Here is a 27384-nt window from a genome sequence, read left to right on the forward strand (position 1 = left end):
AGGACATTATAATTATTATGTCACTCATTTTGATGAAGGAAAACATACATAAAACACAGAAAGGAGGATTAATTGCCTAGACCAGTCTATGTGAAGTCATGACAGGTGACACATTACTCAAAGAGTGATCACATGGAGTACTGATGCCAGGAGAACATGCAGGTTACATGCTAAGTAGCTTGAATGAATGAGTGGAAAAGGCATCCTCTCTATTTGCACAACTTAATTTCAGTGGTTTGGTTTAAAATGAGCTGTTTTTGTTTGTTTACAAGGCTCTCGTCTTCTGATGGTGTCTAGTTAATACCAACAGTGATGTAAGAGAATTAGAGTAAATATGATCTCTGTCTACCATGACAGACTCGAACATCTTGTTGAGGCTTTACATAAGCTGACAATATCTGCACCTCTGATCTCAGCCACCCAGTCAGCCATAGCAGGGGGTGTTGGGTAGCTATATGTGAGTGTGTATGTAAAGCAAGAGAGTGGATTTAATTCCATGAACATGTGAGAACAGAGGGATGTCTTATATAGGTGTTTGGTGTAAAGTAGGATGAGTAAATCTCTCTGTGTGTTTTGAATTGCCTTCCAGTGAGGCTGGTGGCATGTGGGTATGTGTTTGCGTGGGTGTTCACTTTGTTTTTCCAAGCATAGCTCGTGTCCAGCAGCCCTCAGGTAGGGAACACCATGTAACATCTAATAGCTCCTGGTAATCGTTCAGTACTGGGAGCCAAACAAGGTCTCCTGACTCCCATTAGTAGCGCTGCACTGACACACACACACACACACTCCCACTGTGCTTGCAGCCCACCAACACACAATATGGCCCTTTATCCAAGCCAAAACACCGACAAAACCAGCATTGATCCGTGATTCACTGTCCTCCATTTTCTCTAAAAATAGAGTCTTTTGTGTACCAAGTTTGCTGTCCAGAATCATCCAGTTAACCCTTTAAGTGCTGTTAGTGGAAACCATAAAGTTAACAAACACTCCCACACACTCATGTGCTAACGTGGCAGCAGCTGATGTATTCTGTTACTAGCCATGTGCGCTTTCTCCACATCACTTAAACTAATTTGACCCCAGGCAAGGATCTCAGTTGGAGCGTGGGCTGAAACGTGTGTTGTGTTTGCTACCTGTAACAGGCAGCAGCCGTTGCATAATCTTCCAGAATTCAATATCCTGTCCATTTCCTGCCTCTCTAGGTGAGACTTTATATCCAGGCTTCCATAGATAAATATTCCCTGCTGAGAGAGTGGGTCCTTGGAATGTCAGACAATCCCCCTCAATGCTCAGATGGGACAAGATGTTGTGGCAATGGCTGCAGAAGAATATGTAATAAATATTGATTTATATATGCGTGAATGATAAATTTGCATTGTCTGGATAAAACAAAGTCTTTCTGAAGTTAGAGCACTCTGCTATAGCTCTGAACAATGCAGGAATCTGTGAACTAGAGACATGAGCCTATTTAACCTTGTTTATTGAAAATCTCCAGGTAAACTTCTTTTTATTTACTTAGTTTAATTTATTAAACCAGGAAAACCTAACTGAGATCAATAATCTCAGGTGTCCTGGCCAAGACAGGCACAACACATTTAACAAAGTTACAGACATAAAAACTATTACAAACATCAGTCTAATCCTGGGTCCCAGAAAGGAACAGTGAAAACATCTACAGCCTGATACAGGTTCCTCCAACACCTTCATTCTACTTTTACAAATATTTGAAGAGACCAGCTATGCAGCAAACCTGAAACTCCTTTCACCCATTTCCAGATGGACTTTGGGAACAGAGAGCAAAAGTAAGACATATGACGGTATTAATCTGTAGAAGGAAAACCTTAGGTTTTCACTTTAAAGCAAGGGTGTCAAACTCAATTACACCAAGGTCCGGATTCTGGATTTAGGTCCAGCCTGAGAGCCTACCAGGCTTAACACAGCCTTAAACTGTCAACCTCATTTTCACCAGTAATAAAATATGAAAAAACAGCATTAATGCGAAATCATTTGGAAATTCAAAAAAAGTAAAAATCACAAGTTTAAAGGCTCAAACCTGAGATAAAACATCCAACTTACTAGTTCCAAAGGTCAGGTCATGATGTCAGAAATAGAAAAATAATGTTTTGAAAAGCAAATACATGAGGTGAAAATTGAAATTATTAGTTTGAAAGGTCAAAAAATGACTTAAAATTTTAAATCATAAGTTTAAAGTCAAGAATTTGACTTAAAATGTTAAATTGTGAGTCTTAACAGGTCAAATATTGGATTAAAAAGCAAAAGTTAAGTGTTAAAAATGTCAAAATATGAGCTAAAATATCCAAAATAATTCCTTGATAAGTAAAAAAAAAACCCTTAGATTTAAAATTGTTATTCTAGAATGTCAAAATATGATTTAAAAAGTAAAAATTATAAATTTAAAATTTCAAAATATGAGAAAAAATTGAAATCATGAGTTTAAAAGTCAAACTGTGGGATTAAAACGCCAAAGTAACGGGTTGAAAAGGTCCAAATATGATACAAAATTTAAAAATAATGAGTGGAAAACGTAAGAATATGGCTTAAAATTTAAAACTGTGAATCTGAAAGATAAAATTTGACATATAAATACAACTTATGAGTTGAAAAGGTCAAAGTATGAAATGAAAAGTCAAAATCATAAGTTTGAGTTGTAATCTTGAGATGCAAAATTGAAAATATGAAATAAAAAACAAATTAATTTCTTTCCCCACATTCTTGACTTTTTATCTATTTTTCTTACTCTTTACTTTTTTAGATTTTTGTACCTTAACAAGGAAATTCTGAATAATCAAGGTAAATACTGGAGGAAATCTGCAGACCTCATACTGGTGGGCCAGGTAGAAAACAAATATGATATGATCTTGCGGGCCGGATTTGGCCCCCGGGCCTTGAGTTTGACATCCCTGCTTTAAAGGTACACTGTAAACAGAAACATCAATGTCACTAAGAAACATTGAATGAATCAACTCAGTTTTTTGTTACCTGTTCTAAATACTTAATATAAACAAGTTACTTGTACTTCTTGGCCATAACAGCTAAATTGCTTAATTTACTGTAGTTTACTTGGTTTAAAGAAATAAGTGAAAGGTGGTTAGAATGGAGTTGTGTTCACTTAAAAATTCAAAACGGCTATTTTAACTCAATTTTTATGAGATGATAGAACTCATATTAATTTTAAGTGAACAGTATTCAATCTAAGTATTTTTTGTTATAACTCAAATTATTTGAGTTATGACAAATCTACAAAGTTTTCCCAGAATGCCTTTGGGCACTAAACCTTTATGCACCATGAGTGAAGTTGCCGTCTCAGTTACAAAGGTTCTACCTATGGGGGAACTGTTAAAGGGGACATATTTTACCCTTTTAAGACAAGTTTATATTGGTCTCAAAGGTCCCCAAAACATGTCTGTGAAGTTTGTGTGAAGAAAAACACTCCAGTATTGGATTTTTGCATGTCAAAAAACTCCACTGCTCAGAACAAGCTGTTTCTGTGTCTGTGGCTTTAAATGTTACTGATCTGTCTGATTCCACCCCTGACTACACCACTTCTGATGTTTCACTGTTACAGACACTTTTATCCTAAGTTAAGGGTCAGTCAGGTCCATCAGCCTCCCAGACCAAAGTCAGCAGGGTAACACACTGAGCTATCCAGCATCTCAGCTGGCAGCTGAGGGGAAGATCAGTAGACAAGGGGGGAACTTTCTTCCAAGCAGGGAGGGCCAACCAAACCTGGGGTGGTGCTAAATCCCCACATGACATCTTGAGGGGAAAATCTGAGAATGGCTTGTTTCAACACACATTTTCTTAAAGGTGGAGAAAGAGAGGGGGAAGGGAATAGATTTTTCTGGTACTTGAAGGGATTATGGACAAGCCAGGGGCACATATTTTGTTAAAAAAAAAACCTAAAAAAGTGAATTTTGCATAATATGTCCTCTTTAGTGTTATTAATGTCAGTGGATGTTGGATGGCACACTGACATTGATGAAATATCAACTACTGGTCCAGTGAGTCACCAAAAGCCATTGTTGCAAACGGTTACACAAGTTAGTTTTTACCTTAGGTTAAATGGTAAATGAAAAAAACAACAAGAAAAACAAACAACTTCTCTAGCGAGTAATATTTGACATCTTAAGGTATGATAGTCTGAGTTCTTTGAACTTTTCGGTGTTTACAGTATACTAAAAATGTAAAGTATTGCACACAAAAGTAGATGATTTAGCGCAAGTCCTGCAAACTTTAATTAACATTTGAGTCTCAGTTTTGAGCACTTAAAATAATTGATTTTAAACTAGTAGTAAATAATTAAATTGAGTTTAAGAGTTTGCTTTTTTTTCCCTTAAGTAAGCTCAACTAATTTTATTTTACAGTGTATGGATTGTTAACCTCGCCTGGGTTATTTACACAGGGAAAGCAACTAAATGTGAACTCCCAGTGTAACTGCCGTCACAGTAACTTTACATTAACTTGGGATCGTTGGATATCAGTGAGTCATTTTGTACATGCACTCCTGCATTTTTCTATTTTTAACAGTGGTAAACAGTGTATTTGGCAGATTATGTACCTTGAAGTTGTCTCCTAGCTATAAGCAATTTCAGACCACACTGGTGTATAAGTAAATCAGTGCAACCAGTTGAAACAAGGCAAAGGAAGGAATTGCTTACATTGTCAGTATCCATATTAGAAGTTCTGTTGGAATGCAACATTAACTCAAAATATGTAGTTTAATGGTCAACTCTCATTTTTTTGTTTTGTTTTGTTTTGCAATTCTAATTTATACATTTTAGTTAACATACATTGACTGTGAAAAACACAATTTGTAATTTGACACTATCAGCACTCAAATTTACACAGGAGTGTTCTTGAGTGTTTTGAGATTTTGCTCTTAGGTTTTATGCTCCTGAGAACACTTTGTGAGTGCAGCCAAGTGTTTTTTCACTCATTTCTGTAGTATGGGGGTAATCAGATTGGCCTTCTTTGGTGTTTGGCCGAGACAGAACATGATTGTTTTTTTACAGATCCTAAAATAATAATACAGACTTGACTTTAGTAGTCTTTAAGTCAGAAGAAACAGAATCTGACCATTTTCTTTACCACTCACAGTTCAGATGTTGGCCAAAGGAAACGTCTGGGTTTTTGAGGCTCCATTCATGTACAGTGTGCTACAGAAGAACTAATGCATCAGTTCTTTTTGAAGAAAGGCACTTCAAGGCCTATGATAAGAACTTTTCTTTTTTCAGGGCTAAGCTGGGGGAAATACTGTTTCATCCACTCCTTGATAGGAAGTCTTGCACAATAAGTAATTTTATTCAGCAGTCAGCTCTTTGCAGCTTGTCGGTACAGTCGTGGCTTTGGACAGCTCATGAGAGCCCCTACATTACACCCCAGTCCCCCTGGGCCTCTCTGAGCACATGGGAACAAAGTTTAAGTTGCTGACAAGTACTCTGATTGCCAAAGAAACTGAAGGCGTCTTTAGAAGCATGTCGCTGAGAGACAATGTATAGACTCATCTGAGAACCAGAACAGTTTGACTTCAACTGAAGAAGCAACTGGGCCAAGTTGACTGCCAAAGCCCTGAGACTGGAAAATGTGAAAATGAAAATATGCTGATATGTAATGTCCAGGAGATGTTTATATGATTGTGCATAAGGATCAAGACTAAGCACGTACTGAAGTTATCAGGATCTTGATAAACTTTAGAAACAGACTCATAAATGAAAACAGAAGCTACAGACAAGGTAAAAAAACTCTGATGTTAGAAGTACTGGAGTTTTAGGCCACTTTTACACAAAAAGACTGTCCACTAAAAGAAGAGCAGCAAGACACGTGACGTAACCCCCACCAAGGAGGAAACTCCATAAAAAACTTCATAACGTGAACCATGGCGACTGTAGACATGTCAGTACACGACTTCTGTCGTTTTTGAAAAGAAAACAACTCAGTACTGTTCTTTGTTCTTCTTTTAACAAAGAAATGTCATCAAGTTCTGATAAAACTGGCACTTTAGCAGCATCCATGCTAATGTCTCCTGCCATGATTGCACCGGTCTCTTGTTGCTGCTTGCTTACTTAATGGCTCTGCCGCGCCCAAAAGTACTGCCCCTTGATGCTGATTGGTCCTGTCACTTTCTAACCGGGCCCAAACAGTTCAGACGGGAGCTTTGCAAGATGGATTCACCAGTGAGAAACACGGAAATGGGCGTATCCATCGGCTTTGCAAGGTTAGATGAGAAGCCCAACAAAACAAATCTTTAAAAAAGAAGCAAGCCTTCTATTCTCAGGACTCTCATCGTGTGGGACTCCTGCATCACCTGGATGAGGTGCAGTGGTCATGCTGTCAGTCTGAACTTCCTGTTTTGTTAACCTGCTTGCCGAAATTGAGATTACGCTTACTTACGCTCTCTTACGCTATCATGCAGCTGCCACACACCCAGTCTAAAACTGTCACATAATACAGTATATTCTACTATTGATCTGAGACTCTACAGATTAGCTAATGCTATTCCAGGATGCTATGGATTAAGAAACGCCTGTGTTTATGTTAGGGCTGAGAAATTAATCAAAAAGTAGATTAAATAGCAATATGGCCTGGTGCAATTTACAGATCGCAGAAGGTGCAATATTTCTTTAACCTGATATTTGTGTCAAAATACCAATAATAAAACTTTTTTGCTGCACGGATGTTATAAATTACTTAATATGCAATCATCCAAGTGGCAGTTATGACATAAAAATTTTGACTTCCTTCAAAATAACAATTCGTATCCAATTTGCAAAAAACGTGAGATCAAGAGCTTAAGAAAAAAAATGCATATCATATCTCAATTGCAATATTGGGGGGGAAAAATCAAAATTTGATTATTTTCCCAAACCATTCAGCCCTAATTTTTGTTGCAGACAGCACTGCTGGAAATCTTGCATGAGACATTGTCTGCTGACTTCACTGGAATGACAGAGAAATTAACATCCATCCATGATTGTTGTTTGATTGCAACACTGGAAACATAAACACAGAATATTTCAGATTAAGTTACAATATTAGAACACACTGGCTAACCTCAGACAATCACTGACAATAGAATGTCATACTCAGATCACTCATTTCTCATTTTCCATGCTGCTAGGTGAATACTAAACATTAAGCAATGCGCTGGAGAGGAAGTCTTGGTACTGTCTGGATATCTGATGGCATAGAAGCTCAAAATATTTCACCATTACCCTTAAAGTCTAACCGGACAAGCCAGATCAACTACCATTGTATGGGAAACATGAGGAACATTGCATAGTCTGGAAAAAAACAGAATTTTTCAAAAATTCTTGCAGGTTGATTGGAAAGTTACTAAAGTTTTGGTAGTAAATAGAAGAATAGAGGATCTCAAATCAGTGTGGCAGCCCATGTCATGTTCTGTTTATCTTTGCTTTCGTTCTATTTTCATTTTAAATTATAAAGAGATTTTGAACTCCAGGAAAAAGGTAGAAACCTGCCTTTGAAGTTCTTTGGCTTTAACTGTGGCCAGTTGAGTATTTGAACTCTCCGTCACCTGTTCTTGAAACCTTTACTTGGAATCCATATGTACAATCTGTGATCTCAATCATCTTTGTAAGTGAAACACTCTAGGAGGTTTCAACCCCTAAGTTCAACTTGTTGCATGACAGCAGGAGAGCTGAAATATGTAATTTCATCTTCTCTTTCAACAGGTGCCTTAGCAAATGCAACCGCCTGCCAAACACAAGGATATGTTCTTGAACCCTGGATTTAGGTGGTATTTGGGTCTGCCAAGAAAAAAATCTATTCTTCAACAGATGTTTGTCGCAAGAAGAATACCTTACAGAAATGTACCTGAAACACCGCTGGGGATTCCTGTCCTCCTGTAGCTGGAACCTGACTGTAAATCATATTTAATGTCACCAGTCACAAGGAATGCACAGTGTAGTGAAAATGTGTAATTGCTGTAATAGAATTACAGGGTTGACCTTAAACTGTCGCTACGAAGCACACGACAGGGATGTTTTCACCCAGAAGAGAACTTTAAGGAGAGTAGAGCTCAGTATGCATGTACTGTGTTAACACCATTCATAAGAATACATATTAAGTTTCATATAGTCATATCCAAAGATGCCATGACTGTTTTTGGTGCTGATACTGATCATCTAATGGTGACACTGACTGATTCACTGTGGATCATGTAGCTGATTCAGCAGGTGGCCAGTCTCTTAAGCATTGTAGTGTACTGAGACGTCCTACAGGTGGCAGTGTAACCTGATAAAAGAAGCAGAAAAATCCTCCTTATTCAGTAAAAGACATTCTTTTACTGATTTCTGCAGCAGAACAGTACAGAAAAACATCCAAAGAGTGATGCAACAAGTATCCTACATTAAGGACAACTAAATACATTCTGTAATGATTGTTTTCACCTATCTAAGTCCTCGAACACAATAACAGTCTAGTCAGTTTCAGAGCATAAATTCAGTTGCATTTTGCAATTGGTCCAGTTATTTCATAAAGCTGAAAATACACTTTCCCCCTCAAAACAATTTCCACATTTGTCTCATGAATACTTAATTTTCCGTTTCTTGAAGTTCAATGGGAACATTAACCTTGCAAAGCAGAGGGTGTCACCCATTTCCGTGTTTCTCACTGGTGAATCCATCTTGCAAAGCTCCCATCTGAACCGTTTGGACCCTGTTAGAAAGTGACAGGACCAATGAGCGTCAAGGGGCAGTACTTTTGGGCGCGGTGGAGTTGTGAACTAAGCAAGCAGCAGCAAGAGCTGGTGCAGTTATTGAGGAAGAGATTAGCGTGGATGCTGCTAAAGTGCCAGTTTTATCAGAACTTGAAAACATTTCTTCATTAAAAGAAGAACAAACAACAGCAGTGAGTTGTTTTCTTCTCAAAAACGACAGAAGTCGTGTACTGACATGTCTATAGTCGCCATGGTTTGCATTATGCAATTCTCTATGGAATTTATTCCTCTGTAGCGGCTACGTTATGTGTTTTGTTGCTCTGATTGTCCCGTGAAGATGTGACAGACAGAACATTCATCCAATCACCCTCCGAGTGTTTTTTCAAAGGCTCTGCCCCAAAACACTGTCTATGGAAGGTTTCCCAGATGGATGTGTTTCACACATCCATTTGGTGTGTAAGGTTATGTGAACATATGATGTTTTCACTTAGGCGCCATAGTCCTTTACATGGCCCAACCTAATATACAGTGCTTAACATATTTATTAGACCATCACCCAAAGTAAGGTTTATGCCAAAGCTGTCCTAAATTAACAGCATTGGTAATTACCAAAATCATTTTTTATGTTTCTGCAATGGTTAATAAACCAATATGTAGAAGCTCTTTAACCCAAATGATATTTTTAATGATGAAATATAACTATTATTGTTATTGATGAAATTTTAGAAGTTCTGTTGGAATGCAACATTTTAACAAACTTTGTTGACTGGACAACATAAAGTTTATCTACAACCTTTTCTTTGTCCATGAATTTTCAAATTTACTGATTTACAAAAAAAACTGAAAAAATAGTAAAACACATTAATATTTCTTGATTAATATGTCAAATTATAGTTATTTATTTGCATTCCTGAACAGAAAAATGAGTTTTAGTGGTTGAATGTTATGCTTGATTCATTTCTGACTTCTCAGAGAAGCCTGGTGAGCCAGCTCAAATTTGGGCATAAAAAGATGAATTCAGTTTGAAATTCCTTAATTCCTGTTCAAAATGGTAAAATGTGGAGAGCTGACTGAAAATGAAAGAGTCCGCATTAAAGCACTTCATGATGCTTGGTGGTCTCTGAGACAGGTGGTCTAATAAATTTGTTAAGCACTGTATGTATGATATAATAATGTAATGTTATCTCACTACATTTAATTTCAGACCAAGCTTAAACTTGCTGGTTTCAACTCAGATTTCAGCACCAGATTCATATTTATGCTAATGGGACTTGCTTTTGGGGTCCTGACGTTGCTGCTTTGAATGGAGAAATAAGCAGCAGCAATAAGTGTATAGTCTTTTTTTTTTTTTTTTCTTCAAGACATTTTTTATTCAGTTTTCATTTTGGCAGCTATTTTTAATTTTAGTCTTAGTCTTTAGATGAGATGTCTTTAAGTTTTAGTCCAGTTTTAGTCGACGAAAACTCAAAACATTTTAGGCTAGTTTTAGTCCATAAAAAGTCCACACATTTTAGTCTTTTAATTTTAGTCCAAGCATTTAGTTTCTGTCTGTCTGTCGATGAACATTTTTAGTCATAGTTGTAGTTGACAAAATTAACACTGATTTAATTTGATTCACAGTGTTAATTTGCTTGTTATTGGCTATGATTCAGCCAATTTGTGCCAAAATTGTTCTTAATGTTAATGTTTTGTCCTCCACATACAAGATATAAATCTAAATCTAATTTTCACATCCTGGAAGCAGATGGAGCCCTACGTCCACCCAGACATCTCTGTTGCTGCCCCAGGGGGTGATGGACCCCAGATTGAGAAGGGTTGTCTTGTATATTTACAACCCATCATTACACAAAGTGCTTCTGTCAGTCTCAGACACCAGAGCGCTGACTCTAGTGTTAGTTCAGGTACACTGATCATGTGTTTGTGATTAAAATTAGATGATAATGATTGATTCACAATCAATCTAAATTACAGGGCTGCTGTTTGCACTTTTCAATTAGAACAGGCTTCATTTTTGCAGAGTGTCTACTTCTCAAGTTTTTGTTTCAGTCAACATTTGTGATTAACTTAAAAATAATTAAGCATCACAGGCTAAGCATCACTTCAACCTTTTAATCACCCTAAAAGTGCAGCTATGAAGGAGTTGTATGCACTGATGCGATGAGAACCCCATGCCTGAATGTTGTAATCATTTTTCATTGGTCCCAAAACAAGAGGAAAATTACAGTACTTTTCTCCAGCTCGTGAAACTGCCAGACTAAATGTTGCATTGGACTCAACATGTTTTTGAGGGTGTGTCGGCGGCGGCTGTATTACAGACGGGCCAGCAAGAGGCAGTTAAGTTGTTAATCTCACCATCAGGATCTGTCTTGCGAGGCGTCCTGAGCGTGTCAGCCATCCAGCCTGAGCTGGTGGTACAGTGAGCTCTATTGTGTTTGTTTTTGGCAACGAGTGCTGCAGATCAGAAACAGAAGTCTCTATGAGAACTGTAATTGACTTTGACCAACCTTCATATTCCACTCCAAAAAGCTGTTCTGAGTGTTAATGATCCATAAATCAGCGAGTTTGCTGTTTCTGCAGCTTATTTTTATGTCCAGGCTTTAAGTTGATTGGGTTACTGAAGATAATAAGGGGATTTTGTGTCAGGGACAATCGATTCAGGCCGGTCTAAGGATTGAGTTTGACTGGCTTAATCAACAGAAAAGGTCATTCACTTTCTTTGGCACCATGCAAATATAGAAGCAACATTTCATAAATGCAGGGATAGGGTGGCATGAAAATTGATTTTCCAGTGACTAAAAGACGCAGAGAGAATTAATGAGCACTTAAGTGCTGCTTGAAAGTCCTTGCAGTGAATGATGATGTGAATATACTTGAGTGAATTTATGTAAGTTATCAGAGCAGCCTTAGTTTAAGTTTCTTTGCCAAGGAAGGGGATCTTAATGTTTTCACATTTGTTTTGACTTTGTTTTGACATTGGTCATTTAGAAATGAGCTTCCAAGTACAAAGCAGAGCCCTTGAGTTCAGTCACTGCTCTGTTCTGAAAACATTCACACAAAATAAGCATTGATTTTTACATCAAAAGTGACATTTTAACAAACTTTGTTGACTGGACAACATAAAGTTTATCTACAACCTTTTCTTTGTCCAGTTATCTGATTCTGCACATGTATGGCATGCTTTAAGTTTATCATTGACATGCAGACACAGGCACGGCAAAGCTCCACCAGCCCTCTCAGAGAAGCCCAGTGAGCCGGCTCAAATTTGGGTGATTTCAGTTTGAAATCCCTCATTCCTGTTCAAAATGGTAAAACGTGGAGAGCTCACTGAAAATGAAAGAGTCTGCATTAAAGCATTTCATGATGCCGGATGGTCTTTGAGACAAATATGACAGGTGGTCTGATACATTTGTTAAGCACTGTATATTGGCAGATGTGGGTAAAACTTGCAAAAATGGGCATAACAAATAGTCAAATTTACTTAAAATGGGTGCAAAAAAGGGGTGAAAATAGGTTAATAGCCACAATAATTGGTCAACAGAGACAACAGTAGGCAGAAAGCGGCAAGAATTGGTTTAGGAGTGGGAAAAACAGGTGGAAAAAAAAGTCTTGGAAACTGTTTTAAAAGGACAAAAATGGGTTAAAATTAGCAAAAGTTGGTGGGCAAAAGTGATGAAAATGGGTGGCAAATAATAGTGACAGAATTGGGTGGGGAAAAAACATTTTAAATATATTTTTCATTCTTTTAAGGCATTTGACGACCCCCTCTAAGTGTCTTGTGATCCCACAGGGGGTCCCAACCCCCATGTTGAGAACCACTTATTTAGCCTACAGCAGACTGACAAAAGAATTCCCTATTGCTGCATTTCTACTTTGGTATTATAAACTAAGTGTCAAGTCTAAATTCCTCATCCAGCTGCAGATTTGGGTTACAAAGAAAGTCAGCGCCACCATTTTGTTCTTGTCCATGCTGAGTTGACTGTAAACGGTGACTTGGCAAACAAATAGGATTGATTACTGCAGATGATGTGCTGTCAACAATAGAAAACTCTGAAGAAAAGGAAGAAAATGTACGTTTGAGATGAAGACAAAGAGTCCAAACCATGAGGGAGGTTACCATCTCCCTCTGTAATGACCTTTGATTGCCATCGGTGCTGCCAGACAGATCAGAACTGGTCTTCAAGGAAAACAGTACTCAAAATTTAACTGCTATTGTTTGTATTATAATGTATGGGATTTGCTTGCACTCAAACATGCAGAGCTTAAATGTAGGTTTCCTTTGTTTCAGTGAAGTGACTCACTGTTTTCTTTCTTTGTCTTCATGCACAGGAGCAAGAGGACCCCAACAAACTGGCCACCAGCTGGCCCGACTACTACATCGACCGCATCAACTCCATGGCTGCTGTAAGTCAAAGACAGCATGTGAATGTCTTTTCATGTTTTGTTGATACCTACATCATTATGTTTGTTTTTATCTAAGGTCCATACTACAACTTTTTTCATTACAGCAATTACAATAACACAAATTTTGGTTGAAGTTCATTTTTTGGAAGTGGTGGTGGGTCCTGTGGGTGGACCAGAAGCACTGCTATAGAGGACTAACCAATTACAGAGCTGGATGTAAAGAATTGCCTGGTGAAATGGCAGGTGAAGAATTCTGATAGGGTGACAAACTAATGTCTTTCATTTAACCCTTTACCTACGGAGCCAGCGCTGGCGCTGTGTTTTATATGTCTGGAGTATTATTACCATGCGCACATATATGGTTCATTATGGTACTCGCAACCATGTAACGTGGGCAAAATGTGGTGTTTTGTTTACAAACAAAAGCGTTAGATAGTGGCATTTGTGCGTGTCTGTGTTTTATTACACACATTTATAATGTCAGGAAGACCATCAAGAACAGTAAAACAGCCGCTACGGTTCATAGAGGAGGACAGGGATTTGGAGGATGCATCTTCTGATCTGAGGTATGTGAAGAGCATATATAGTTCTCTTTTGCACACCCAGAGCCCTAGACTCAAAAAATGACTGGTGATTGTTCTAAACATGTATAGGTTCACATTTCTAATGTCCAATCAAAACTTCATGAGCAATAACAAAATTTCTTCTCATAAAAGCCATGAAAAACAAATCTGTTTTTATGTTTTTCTTCTTATTTTCGTCTCTGACAATTCCACATAATGTGCAGTAATCATTAACCAGATGTTGAAAAGTCAAGTTCAAGTGCTCCTGGGAAAAGGGACCAAAGCTCTCAGACTTAGGGCATTTCCTGATTATTTTACAGCCATAATTACAAAATATGTCCAAATCGCCATTTTTAGCCTCAGTAGGTAAAGGGTTAACCTTTTACATATCGACACAAACTAAACAGGTGTTTAAAAGGGGCTTACTTGCTCAGAAACTTTTTTGTCCGTAGAATGATGGCCAAATTGTGAAATAACAAACAAGAAAAATTGAAACCTTTTGGACTTATCTCTTGCAGTTTTTAAAAGGAACCCTGCATGATCAGACAAGTTCATCTTGTTGGATAGATATTTGTATCTCTTATATGACTGTTGAACTAAAAAACTCACTAGATATCTGCATTTTGAGTAATTTGAGTTCATAAATTCACCAGGAGGCCGCCATGTTTTGGTCCGAACTGGTAGTGTAATGTCATTTAGCTGCATCGTTGCTATAGTAACCGCTGTTTCAGACTAGCAGCTAGTTTTAGGGCTGCATCCCAGAGACGCTGCATGTCTCACGCACGGAGAATTTTAAGATTCGAAGGGTCTTCTATTTTTTTCTTGCACCACGATTGTCAAATCAGTCAACTAGACAGGAAAATGATAAATGCAGAGCCATATTTATCTTTTTGCAGCAAATATTTACGTCCACATTGGTAGAATATGTTTGAAATCTGTTTTGTTGATGAACCAGATGGCCACAAGCTAAAATACGTCTGTTTAATAAAGTTGTTCCCCAAACTTCTACTATTTATGAAGCTTTCTGTATCCACATGGTTCAAAATGTTGCAGGTAAAGATAAACACAGTACCAAAACACTTTCAGTTTGCACTTTTCAAAGTAAAAGACCACTTTAGCATTTATTTGGAGAAACTCCCGTCATATGTACGTAATGCTTTTATTTTGAAAAGCTACTGGTACACTTCCACTCTACATTGAATCCAGTCACTTGTAGGGAGGTTTACTGAGGTAAAACTTAGGAGGAATGACAGAGCTTTGACAGGAGGGAGACAAAGCCAACAAAGCAAACTTGTGCCTGGTATGAAAGCTGTTATGGCAGGAACAGCTGCAAGCAGCAAAACATACTGACAGTCTGAAACAGCGGTTACTATAGCAACGGCGAGGAGTGCTAGTGACGTCACAGTACAGGCCAAAAAATTGTGGCCTCCTGGTGAATTTATAAGCTCAAACTTACTGAAAATGCAGATAACTGGTGAGTTTTTTTTTGTTCAATATAAATATGCGAGGTAGAAAATCTATCCAACAAGATGAACTTTCTGATCATGCAGGGTTCCTTTTAAAATGCGAGTACTTTTTCCTCAGAGCTTAGATAAGTGGTCCTCAGCTAGTGGTTCAGAACCCTAAGTGGGTTTTGCTGCTGTTTTTAGAGGGCTAAACCGATGTGTGACTGCAAACATGAAATGCTCAAGTGTCAGTGATGTACTGAAGCCCTATGAAGAAATGCATCCATATATTTTATGCCACTTTTTTTGGTCATGATAAACAAAATTACAAAGTCATGTGTTTTGTTATTTCTAAAGTCAGAACTGCAACATTTTTTTACTGACTACATTTGAGTGGTTACATTCTTTTTTTTTTTTTTTTTTCCTTTAATTTCGGTCACGGTTTTTCATTAAGGAGGTAGGGTTGGTGGAAAGGCTAGACCAGCTAAGAACCACAGACCTGAAGAGCCATGACAGTTCCCTACTGCTTTAAATGGTATACAAAGTTATTTTTGATGCCTGAAACCACTGCTGTGCTTACATTTTCCACAGCAATGATTATTTATTTAGGTAGTGTAAGTCAGTGATTCTCAACCTTGGGGTCGGGACCCCCTTAGGGGTTGCGAGACACTGAGAGGGGGTCACCAGATGCCTTTAAATAACTAACAATATTTTTCAAATTAGACTGTTGAGTCTTTACACCAATTTTACCAAATGTTAACCCTTCAAGACTTTTTAACACCCTTATCTTGCCAGTTTTAGCACATTGTTTGCCACTTAAACCCCATTTTGTCAATTTTAAACACTTTCTAACACGTTTTTCTGCCTGTTTTTGCCACTTCTAAACCAATTCTTGCCACTTTCCATTGTTGACTCATTATTGCCACTATTAACCACTTTTTACACCCCTTTTTGCCCATTTTAACCACAGTTAACCCATTTTTGCCAGATTATATCAATTTTTTTTTTTATGCCAGTCCATCTAATTCCCACCAATTTATTGGACTTTAAAGCAATTTCAGACACTTTTGAATCACCTTTAGCCAATTTTTGGCCCATTTTTGCCACTTTAGCCTAATTTTGGTGAATTTTTTGCCACTCTATGTAATTTTTATACCTTTAACCCATTTATGTTCTTTAAAAATTAAATTTTACCACCTTTTCCACCATTTGTGCACATTTTCAACCAATGTTAGCAATTTCTAACCTATTTTAATTATGTTTTTAACTAAAGTTACTTACATTTTAAGAAGGCCACTACACAAATAAATATATAAAGTTTTTTTTTTCTTTGATAAGTGTCAGGTCAAATATAAAATATGGTTTTCACAGCTCAACTTCACATGATTGGACCATGATTTTGCTGACCTCCATTGACCCCAGTTTAGCTGGGTCCCAGAAACCTCCCCCCTTTATCCCTCCTTATGGACACCCTTGTCTGCATATGACTATTCTTGAATGTGTATGGCAGTTCAACCACCTTTAGGTGCAGCAGGGGTCCCCAGTATCTGGCACCTTTTTTTTGGAGGTCGCGAGTTGAAAAGGTTAAGAACCACTGCTGTAAGTGACTGTTTAAAGAGAGAAGGATTTGGTTTTTCATCATATCACTTAAGCATATACAGGACAAGATCAGCAATGAGATAAGACGGATTTCCAAGATCCAAACAAAATGAAAGTTCCTTATTGTGGCCTTAATTTGACTATTTTAAGCCTCGACCCCCCCCTCCCTAAGAGGTCACTGTTCACTCAGTCATTCTTTCTCAGACTTCACTGTTGGCTCTCTCTTTATCGCCTCCTTGCTGACTGCCTGTTATATTCGCATGACCACATTCCTCCGCCATGACCCCGGCATTCACACACTGTGATGACAAACAGGCCACTCAGACGCTCAGCAGCTAGGTCAGTGGGAATGACTGTCAAACACATGGAGCGAAGCCAGGATTACAATATTCATTATATCCAGCAAACATGACTGCCAATAAAAACAGCATGATACCATCATAATACAGCCTTCAGCCTTCATTCCAGTGTCATTTTAAACATGGATTCTGTCATGTGAGTTTAAGGAATTCATCGTACATTAGGCCACTGACCAGTGAGGTTTGACCTGGAGTGCTTCTGTGGATGACATGTTGGCCCCTGAATATTTGTAGACCATAAAACATGACATCTTTAGGAGGACTCTTCCAGCATGACATGCAAGCATGAAATCTAGAGGCTAACAAGTCACTGGTGGAGATGGCCAATAACACAGTCTCAATAATGGACTTTCCACATTCCTCTGGGTTGATTTTTGTTGTTTGTTTTCCTCATCTAGCCAAGGAAACACTTTTAGAAATCTTTCCAGACCCCGAATCAGATAATCTGTGAAACCAGCCCAGACTTCCTTAAACAAAAAAGCCAAAACATAATGGTATTTAATATCTCCTTATTGCAATAATGTTTGTTTTCCTGGCAAACTCAAGCCTGTAGCAACGAGCCTTTCATGTAGCCTTTTTGCAGCTGTTCTTGTTTACTCGTATCACCCCCGGGAAGTGAACAAGCTACTTCTGAATGAACCTGTGCTGAGTGTTGAAGTCTGGAGAAACCATTTCAGTGTCATTCTTTTACAGACTCAGACAGCAGCACACATAGAAGCTGCCTCACTCACATGGACATGCACAGTTTTTTAAGTGAAAGCAATAGAAAGTGCTGATTTGTGAGTTGACAGGAATTTAAAATAGACCCGGCTGTAGCTGTGTGCTGTCAGATGTTAGACATACTGTCAAGGTTATGCTTCAGACTCTCTTTTTCATCCTCAGTCTTAATCTTGTTGCACAACAGTGTTAAAAAAAGTCTGTCACTATTGTAAATAGCTTACAGCCTTGAATGAGGGTGTTTTATACCCCTCTTCTACCTTTTCACCCAGCCCCCTGCAATCTAAAACCAACGTCAGACTACACAATTTCTTTGGATGTTATTACACTACATTCCAAATGATTATGCAAATTGGATTTTAGTGTCATAAACATTCAATTTTTTGTTTTTCGATGAAAGTCATGGATGGTATTGTGACTCTTTGGATCACTGACATGAATCTCAGACACCTTGTGAACATTAATTTGCCAGGTGAGCCCAATTAAAGGAAAACCACTTAAGAAGGATATTCCACATTATTAAGCAGGCCACAGGTTTCAGCAATATGGGAAAGAAAAAGGATCTCTCTGCTGCTGAAAAGCCCCACATAGTGCAATGCATTGGACAAGGTATGAAAACATTAGATATTTCACGAAAACTTAAGAATGATCATCATACTGTGAATAAATTTGTGGCTGATTCAGAGCACAGACGGGTTCATACAGATAAAGGCATAATGAGGAAGGTTTCTGCCTTACAAATTCACAAGGGAGCAGCTGCTAAAATGCCATTACAAAGCAGCAAACAGGTATTTGAAGCTGCTGATGCCTCTGGAGTCCCATCAACCTCAAGGTGTAGGATCCTCCAGAGGCTTGCAGTTGTGCATAAACCTGCAATTCAGCCACCCCTAACCAATGCTCACAAGCAGAAACGGTTGCTGTGGGACCAGAAATACATGAAGACTCATTTTCAAACAGCCTTGTTTACTGATGAGTGCCGTGCAATCGTGGATGGTCCAGATGGATGGAGTAGTGGATGGTTGGTGGATGGCCACCATGTCCCAACAAGGCTGTGGTGTCAGCAAGGAGGGGGCGGAGTCATGTTTGGGTCCGAATCATGGGAAGAGAGCTGATAAGCCCCTTTAGGGTCCCTGAAGGTATGAAAATGACCTCGGCGAAGTATATAAAGTTTCTGACTGACCACTTTCTTCCATGGTACAAAAGAAGAACTGTGCCTTCTGTAGCAAAATTGTCATTCATGACAATGCTCCATCTCATGCTGCAAAGAATCCCTCTGTGTCATTGGCTGCTATGGGCATAAAAGGAGAGAAACTCATGGTGTGGCCCCCATCCTCCCCTGACCTAAACCCTATTGAGAACCTTTGGAGCATCCTCAAGCTACAGATCTATGAGAGTGGGAGGCAGTTCACACCAAAACAGCAGCTCTGGGAGGATATTCTGACATGTTGCAAAGAAATTGAAGCAGAAACTCTCCAAAAACTCACAAGTTCAATGGATGCAAGAATTGTGAAGGTGATATCAAAGAAGGGCTCCTATGTTATGTGGAACAGTGCATTTTGAGATTTTAGTTCTAGCAGCTGATGACTTGAAAATTATACTGACTGTTATTTGAATTGACTATTTCAGAAAATCAGAGAAAAATATCATTTGCATAATAATTTGGAACGCGGTGTATTAGTTGTGGTCGAGAGCTTGGCTTGGATCTAATCTGTGTTCATAGCAAAGGTCTGTTTTTAAGGAGGTACTCTGCTCTACAGCAATAACAGTTTTTAACCAATCAGAATCTGATATACAACATACAATGCTGTGAAGAAATATTTCCCCCCTTCCTGATGTCTTAGTTGGAATTTTCCTTGTAGGACTAATAAAAGGAATATCTTTTATAAACTTAGTTGTTGCTGCCAAGGGTGGCACAACCAGTTATTAGGTTTAGGGGGCTTTTATTTTTTCAATTAAGGCCAGGTAGATATCCTTTAATAAACAAAAGCATTATTTAAAGACTGCATTCTGGATTTGCTTGTGTTATCTTTGTCTAATATTGACATTTATTTGATGATCTTGTGAAAAATATGCATAAAAAGAGGAATCAGGATGGGGGCAAATAATTCCTTTCACAGCACTGTATGACATAAATAATGAGTTCTTATTGGGCTTTCAGAGAGACTTTTCCTGTCAGTGTCTTTTGTGATCAACCTTTTCTTATTTTATTCTAACCCCAATTTTGCAGAGTCTACTCTTTTCACCCCAGTTTCCTCCCCTCTGTGAATCATTTTCACTCCCACTCTCATTCTACTGTTATTCCACCACTGTACCTCAGTACCTTGAAAGCCTTTTTAAATCTGGAGACCCTCTGCTTGTCCATGACTTCACGTCTTGGCGACCTCACTCGGTGCAACCCGTCCAACAGTAGCTGTGTTAATCGATGAGATCATTTTTGCTTTGCTGCCCAGAGAGATTACAGTACAAGCAGCATCTTAATGTTCATTCATAAAAGCATGTCAAAGCCCTGAGGTTATTCATTGGTCACAGTGTGATAATCAAAAGTTCTTGTGATGCTGGCGAGGGTTCCTTTTTCCTTGTGAGTGCACTCCAGTGTTCATGTGAGCCCCTCACAAGCCAAAGCTTTCTGCAGATAGACTCAAAAGAAGATTTATGTCACGGTGGCTGCATATTTTCAGTTCAGTAAAGAATTATGCAGAATGAAGCCGTTTCATTGTAAAGATCTCAAGCGCCGATGAAGTGACTGAAATCCGCTCTATAAAATGCTTTCAAGTGGCCCAGGGTGGCATTGTTGCATCCTGGTTCTGGTTCTATTCCCGGTTGGTCAGGGCCTTTCTGTGTGGAGTTTACATGTTCTCCCTGTGCATGTGTGGGTTCCCTGCTGGTACTCCAGCTTCTACCCAGGGGCCAAAACATGCCTGTTAGGTTAATTTGTATCTCTAGATTGCCCATAGGTGCAGGTCTGAGCGTGCCTGGTTGTTAGTCTCTTTTGCAACTGACAAACAACCAGTCCAGGGTGTACCTCACCAGTGACAGCTGGGATTGGCTCCAGCCCCCCACCCCGAACTGGATAAGTGGTGTAGATAATGGACGCATTGCTAGGATGGCATTTTACATTTAAAAAATCTGACATTTGGGTAAATGTCACAATTTCTACTTAGTATTTTAAAGATTCTGCATCCACCTAAAGTTCTTTATCTATTATTTGTACATTTGCTAAACTGATTGAGATGAGCCTAAGATGTACTCATACAGAAAAAGTGATTTATTTTTACTACACATAGAGCTAATTTTTTTTTTGCAGCAGCAGCAGCAGCAGAAATGTTATGCATTACATATCATGCAGTCATTCAAGTGCCATTTTTTAGAACCCTACTTCATTTTTATACATTTTTTTATTAAAAATTATTAAAAAAAAAAAAAAAATCTCATTTAAAATGCAGCAGTTCATAAACATAAAGCAAGGATATTATTTAAATTTGATAAAGAACATCCTAAATGTGTTATAGATACCTTTAAGAGAAGATGTTGTAATTTAGCACCACCCCAAAATTTTTTAAAGAGTTTTTGTTTTGCACTGGCATCCAGTAAGTCCCTTTTGCTGTCCTGGCTGAGGCAGGACAAGCATTGGGATACAGGATGCAACAGATTCCAAGAGTCGATGTTTCATGGAGTCCTTCCAGTTTAATGCTGGCATCTAGTTCACCTAACTGCTGGGTCAAATAAGAGATGTTTCACTGTGCAGAATAAGCCATATGTTGGACAAACTCTGATCTGTTTTCATGGTTGAAGATGAAAGAAAATGTTTGCATAGTGAAAAAAATAGGGCTGAACGATTTGTGACAATCATCTGTGATTTTTTTAACCAATATTGTGATTATATGCAATTCTTGTTAGGTTCCTTAACTTGGGCATTTTTCAACAAATTCAACAATAAATCATTCTTTATTGTAACCTAAAACAGTCAGGAACACTCATCATACATTTAACCATTTTATTGCAAAATGGATCTACGTTTTAACTTGGCAGAGAAGGCTCTGTTTTAAAGATGCTCCCTGTGTCATGCAGCATGCTTTGACTTTTCAGAAAGTGCATGGCGAGGAACACCCATATGGATGGATACGTAAATGACAATGTGTATTGTAAACAATGAAATTATTTCAGGACCAATTAATCCATAGTAGCATGAATCTGAATATAACGGTGCACCAAGCTTTATGCTATAAAGGAGGCAGCTGGGGTGGAGGAGATGAAGGTGGCTATAAGCTGACCACAGCTGGGGGTATAAACTAATGGCAAGCGTCATCAATATTAGCTAGAATGAGCTAGTTACAGTGCTTAACAAATTTATTAGACCACCTGTCATATTTATCTCAAAGACCATCCAGCATCATGAAGTGCTTTAATGCGGACTCTTTCATTTTCAGTCAGCTCTCCATGTTTTACCATTTTGAACAGGAATGAGGGATTTCAAACTGAATTCACCCAAATTTAAGTCAACTCACTGGGCTTCTCTGAGAAGTCAGAAATGAATCAAGCATAACATTCAACCACTAAAACTCATTTTTCTGTTCAGGAATGCAAGTAAATAACTATAATTTGACATATTAATCAAGAAATAATAATGTGCTTTACTATTTTTTCATTATTTTTTGTAAATCAGTAAATTTGAAAATTCATGGATAACAATAATTATTATATTTTAGCATTAAAAATATCATTTTGGTTAAAGAGCTCCTACATATTGGTGTATTAACCATTGCAGAAACATAAAAAATGATTTTGGTAATTACCAGTGCTGTTAATTTAGGGCAGCTGTGGCATAAACCTTACTTTGGTTAGGGTTAGGGTGGTCTAATAAATTTGTTAAGCACTGTATTTCTGCTCATATTGCAAATGCGACACCTATTGCTTTATTGAAGGGCAGTATCATTTTTATGTCACTCATTTTGACTAAAACAAAACATACATAAAACACAAAAAGGATGACCATTGTTTTAAAAAATGACACTTGAATGTTTGCATAATGTGCATAAAATCTCTGCTGCTGCCAAATGAATGTATTAAACTGACATTTTGAAACATTTCAAGTTAAAGTAATATTGCAACTACATTTTGTAAATTGCAGCAGGCCATATGGTGATAAAATCTAATTTGCGATTAATTTCCCAGCCCTAGTTAAAAACAAGCCTTGAATCTAAACATTTATATTTGATTATTTGCACAACTGGTGTATCTTTAATGAAAAAGGTCTTTATTGATAATTAAAATGTCACATATTATACACAGAGCTGTCACAATCTACTGGAACTGACAATGCTGATATTATGCTAAAATAGACATAGGGTAATACCATCATCAGGTATTTGGAGGAAATCCTCCACTGTTATATTGCACAAATACTCCTGCTTTTTTTAACTGGAAATCATTTATTTTGTTATAATATATAATCTGACAGTGCAAGAAAACAAAAAAATGGTTGAAACCTGGAGACAGTTATCAATATTTTGTAATGATTAATTAACCTGTTATTTGGGCCACAACTTTAATGTTTTAGTTTTCTCTTACAGTATTGTTTTGAACTGCAGCGGCCTACAGAGAGAAAGCTTTGTGCACTACCTGCTCAGCTGCAAACAACGACTGTTAGAGACTAGACTGACCAGAGCCGGGCATTTCTCCGGCAGAGACAAAGATTAATCTTCAAATCCGAGCTTAGAGTAAATAGTTTCTTTGTTCTGCGATGCAGCAGGAGGTTTCAAACATGAAGCAATAAGGAAAAAGTTTCAACATTACAAAACCGTATAACTTCACATACAGCGCTAAATCTGTTCAAGAAAGGCTAATTCCTCATGTTTCCAATCACTTCATCCCACTCATTTCCACTCTTTGGTTTCTGGCCAAGCGGGAATAAAACTTAGCCTTCAGTAGTCATTTCTGTTTGCCCAATTAGAGTCATGCATACACTTCTGCATGATTATTCAGTAAAAATAATTTAGTTTGCCTTCATTTTTACTCAACAAATGCTTTCTCTCTTGGCCCTTGAGTAACTCACATGGTCCAAATTAAGGTTTTGATGAGCTGCGCTCATCACTCTCTCAGTTAACAAGACTACTGGCTAGAGGGCACATTTTGGCTCAGGGGGGCACTTCCCATAACAAGGATTTAGGGAAGTAGGTTGTGCCAGTTTACTGACTGCCTATAATAGTATCCTTATGTTCGTGTTGGCCAGGGGTTCGAGTGAGCTTACAAATAGCAGATGTAGGAAGGAGCCAGTTGGCTAGACTCATTGACATGGTGAACTGGCCCACAGCACGACCGAATCATTCATCCCCCAACACTTGTTGTGTCCAACTTCCCATTGACTATGAACATTTTCATTTAGAGGAACAAGGGCCAGGGTTTTTCCTCTTGGCACTGGATGAACAAAGCATCTGGACTCAGGACTGAGTCGACAGGAGGGATGTTTTGACTCAACTGTTTCTGGATTATACGCTCATGCACCAGTCAGACCAGGACTGTTAGCTACAAGGCCTTTCAAGAATATGTAGTTTTTAAAAGTTACCAACAATACATAAAATAAAACCTGAAAACTCTACCACCACAGACGGCTATACATGTGCTGTACTAGCAGCAAGCGATCCAGTTTGGTTCAGGATGGTTTGATATGATAAACTCTGTTTAGAGATCCAGATCATTTGGCTAAGCTCTGTCATAAAAGCTGGCCTTTTGGCTCTCAAAGGATTCTTCATTTGGGGCCAGTCTGGCTTTTTTAATGTGTATTAAATAACCACAATAATGGAAAAAGGCAAGAAAAAAACAGCTCTCAAAGGAGCCAGCTCTTGTTATTCAGTTAAAAAAAAAGGTGGTTCTTATAACTGACTCATTTGCAATCAGGACATTACTTCAGCTGGTAACTTGTTGCATTGAATTGAGTTCTTTTCAATCTAACAAGTACGATACAAGGTGTATTTGCTTAAAAAAAAAAGTACATCACCTTTTCCATTAAAACTTTTGTGTTTTTCTGACAAAATGAGTGAGAAGGCTGTTGAGCTTGGTTCAGCTTGGACAAAAATACATGCCTGGAAAAAAATATGGCTATTAGTCTATGATGTTCAGAATCCCCAAGTTGGCACACAGCCATGTGTTTATACTCTATTTTCCCATGATAAGTAGAAAAAACAAATTTCCTCCAATATTTTTTTCCCAAAATAAGGAGGTCATTCCTCATGAAAGCGTTAAAATTTCCAGCTTTGGGTGAATGGAGTGAACTTAAATGTATCTTTACTTGTCCTGCACATTTTAAACATTTTTGTGTTGTCCTGTCTCTTTGTTCCAACATGTTTTGTTCCAATTTAAGTCCAGATTCCAACACTGTTCATTAGATGGATTTGAGTGGTTGAAATATTTTTCATAAATATGGGTCATGGTTCTCTTTAAGAAGGTCGGGGTGGGTAGTGTTGTACCCAAGACCACACTATCCAAGACCAAGACTTGCCCAAGCCCAGAGTGCACCAAGACCAAGACAAGACCAAGACTTTTGGGGGTCGAGACGAGTCAAGACAGAGACAAGGCCAAGACCTTAAAAATCTATGTTGAAAACCATGACATGGTTGAACAATTAAAGAGCATTCTCTCTTTAATCTTAGTTTTCTTTTTGAATAAATCTGACAGATTAAAACAAGATGTCTGCAACTCTTTCAAAGCTAAACATACAAAAATCTCGAATCTTAACAAATTTGTTCAAATAGCTTGTTGTAAAAAATAAATCCTTGTATGTCTTTAAAAGCCATTGACAAGTCTGGAGTAATTTTAGATATCTAAAAATTAGATGTCTATCTTGATTTGTGAGGTGAATGAGGCCTAAAGTAAGTGTTCAGAGGTATCTCTGACTAGAATTTAGATGGACTGATGTCCGAGTTTTTGCAGATGTAGCTGTTTGTTGTTTTAGCAAGTTTCTCCTTATTATCCCATTAATGAAGTCGAAGAATAGCAGATCAGTGCTGGTCTTGACCGGTCTTGATGGAAAATCCCAAGTCCAGCCAGTCCGAGACCAAGACAAATAAAAACTGAGACTGGTCTCGAGTACAACACTAGTGGTGGGCCTTGAGTAATGTTAGTTTCATCCTTTTCCCACAGCCTTTTTTCTATGACAAAAACTAGACTAAGACTAACAAAAGTAGATCTGTGATGACTAAAACTGACAAAAACTAAGTTTAGTTTTCATCAAGATGACTAAAACTAGACTAAAATGTAATGCAGTTTTAGTCAAAATCATTCAAAATCCGTGATATTTCTCCACTGTTGGTAAATCTGTCCAAAAAAAAAAAGGATCTATAGCTATTCTGCCTCTCAGCTGTGGAAAGCAGGGACCCCAGGTTTGGCGGGGTGCATAGAATACACTACCATGATTTGGTAACAGATTTAAGCAAGAAAATAAATGCTTGGACTAAAAATAAATTCTAAAATGTGAGGATATTTTATGGACTAAAACTAGACTAAAAGATTTTTGAGTTTTCGTTGACTAAAACTAGACTAAAACTAAAAAGGATAGAAATTACTAAAATGGGACTAAAACTAAGGCTAAGATTAAAAATAGCTGCCAAAATTAACACTGGTCCTGAGTAGGGGTGGGCAGTTAATCGCAAATTAGATTAAATTGCAATATGGCCAGCTACAGTTTACAAATTGCAGAATTTGTAATATTTCTTCCACATGAAATGTGTCAAAATACCGGTTTAATACATTTATGTTTTGCAGCAACAGAGATTTTATGCAAATTTGAAAACCTGCAAGTGTTTTTCTTTTAGAAAGGTTTACAAAAATCCTCCTTTCTTGAGCAAAAAAAATTGCAATGAGATATTTTCTTATTGTTTTGGCCCAGTTCATTTGATCTAATATTGATAAAACTTTGCGTTAGGAAGTCATGGAAGTCAGCTCTTTATCTCAACACACACAGTGGTCCATTCAAATATGGTTTACTGCACACTAATCCCTGCTTGCATCAGTGCTAATGCAATACATTGCTGCTGCTGCTGCTGGCAAAGCTTCACCTCCCCCACCCCAGCTGTCTCTTTTATAACATTTAGCTCCACTCCTATATTCAGATTCATTTTGCTATGGATTAATTGCTTATGAAATAATTTCATTGTTTTAAATATACAGTCTCATAAATGTATCTATACATACAGGGGTTTATATGCGATCCCTGGAAAGTCAAAGCAGCTGCTTGACTATCTCATGGAGCATTTTTTCAGCAGAGCCTTCTCTGCCAAGTAAAACCATAGCTTTAAAGGTATGATGAGAGTGGTCCTGGCTGGATATGTTATACTATAGAATTATGTTTGCTGTAATTGGTTGAAAAATACATAAGATGAGGAACCTAATTATAATCACACATTAAATCACAATCACAATATTAGGAAGAAAATCACAATTCGATTATTTTTACAAATCCTGAGGCACAACAAGTAGGGCGCCACTGCTCTAAGCAAGGAACCTGTGTTCAAATTCGGCCTGTGGTTTCTTTCCTGCTCTCTCCCTGGTGCCCCGGTCTATCCACTGTCCTAACCTTTTAGAATAAAGGGAAGGAGCCCAAAGACAAA

At 38.0% G+C, this 27384-nt stretch overlaps 1 protein-coding gene across 3 annotated transcripts in view; it reads left to right on the forward strand.

The window, feature by feature from the left end:
* Nucleotides 1-27384, forward strand: part of daam2 (dishevelled associated activator of morphogenesis 2) — a 236507-nt gene that overhangs the window by 126459 nt on the left and 82664 nt on the right. For all 3 annotated transcript variants that reach the window (XM_041812437.1, XM_041812436.1, XM_041812438.1), the window contains exon 4: nucleotides 13025-13099. In XM_041812437.1, coding sequence (XP_041668371.1) covers nucleotides 13025-13099 — 75 coding nt within the window. The remainder of the gene's footprint in view (nucleotides 1-13024; nucleotides 13100-27384) is intronic.

Source organism: Cheilinus undulatus, linkage group 18 (assembly GCF_018320785.1).
Source record: "Cheilinus undulatus linkage group 18, ASM1832078v1, whole genome shotgun sequence".
Taxonomy (NCBI): domain Eukaryota; kingdom Metazoa; phylum Chordata; class Actinopteri; order Labriformes; family Labridae; genus Cheilinus; species Cheilinus undulatus.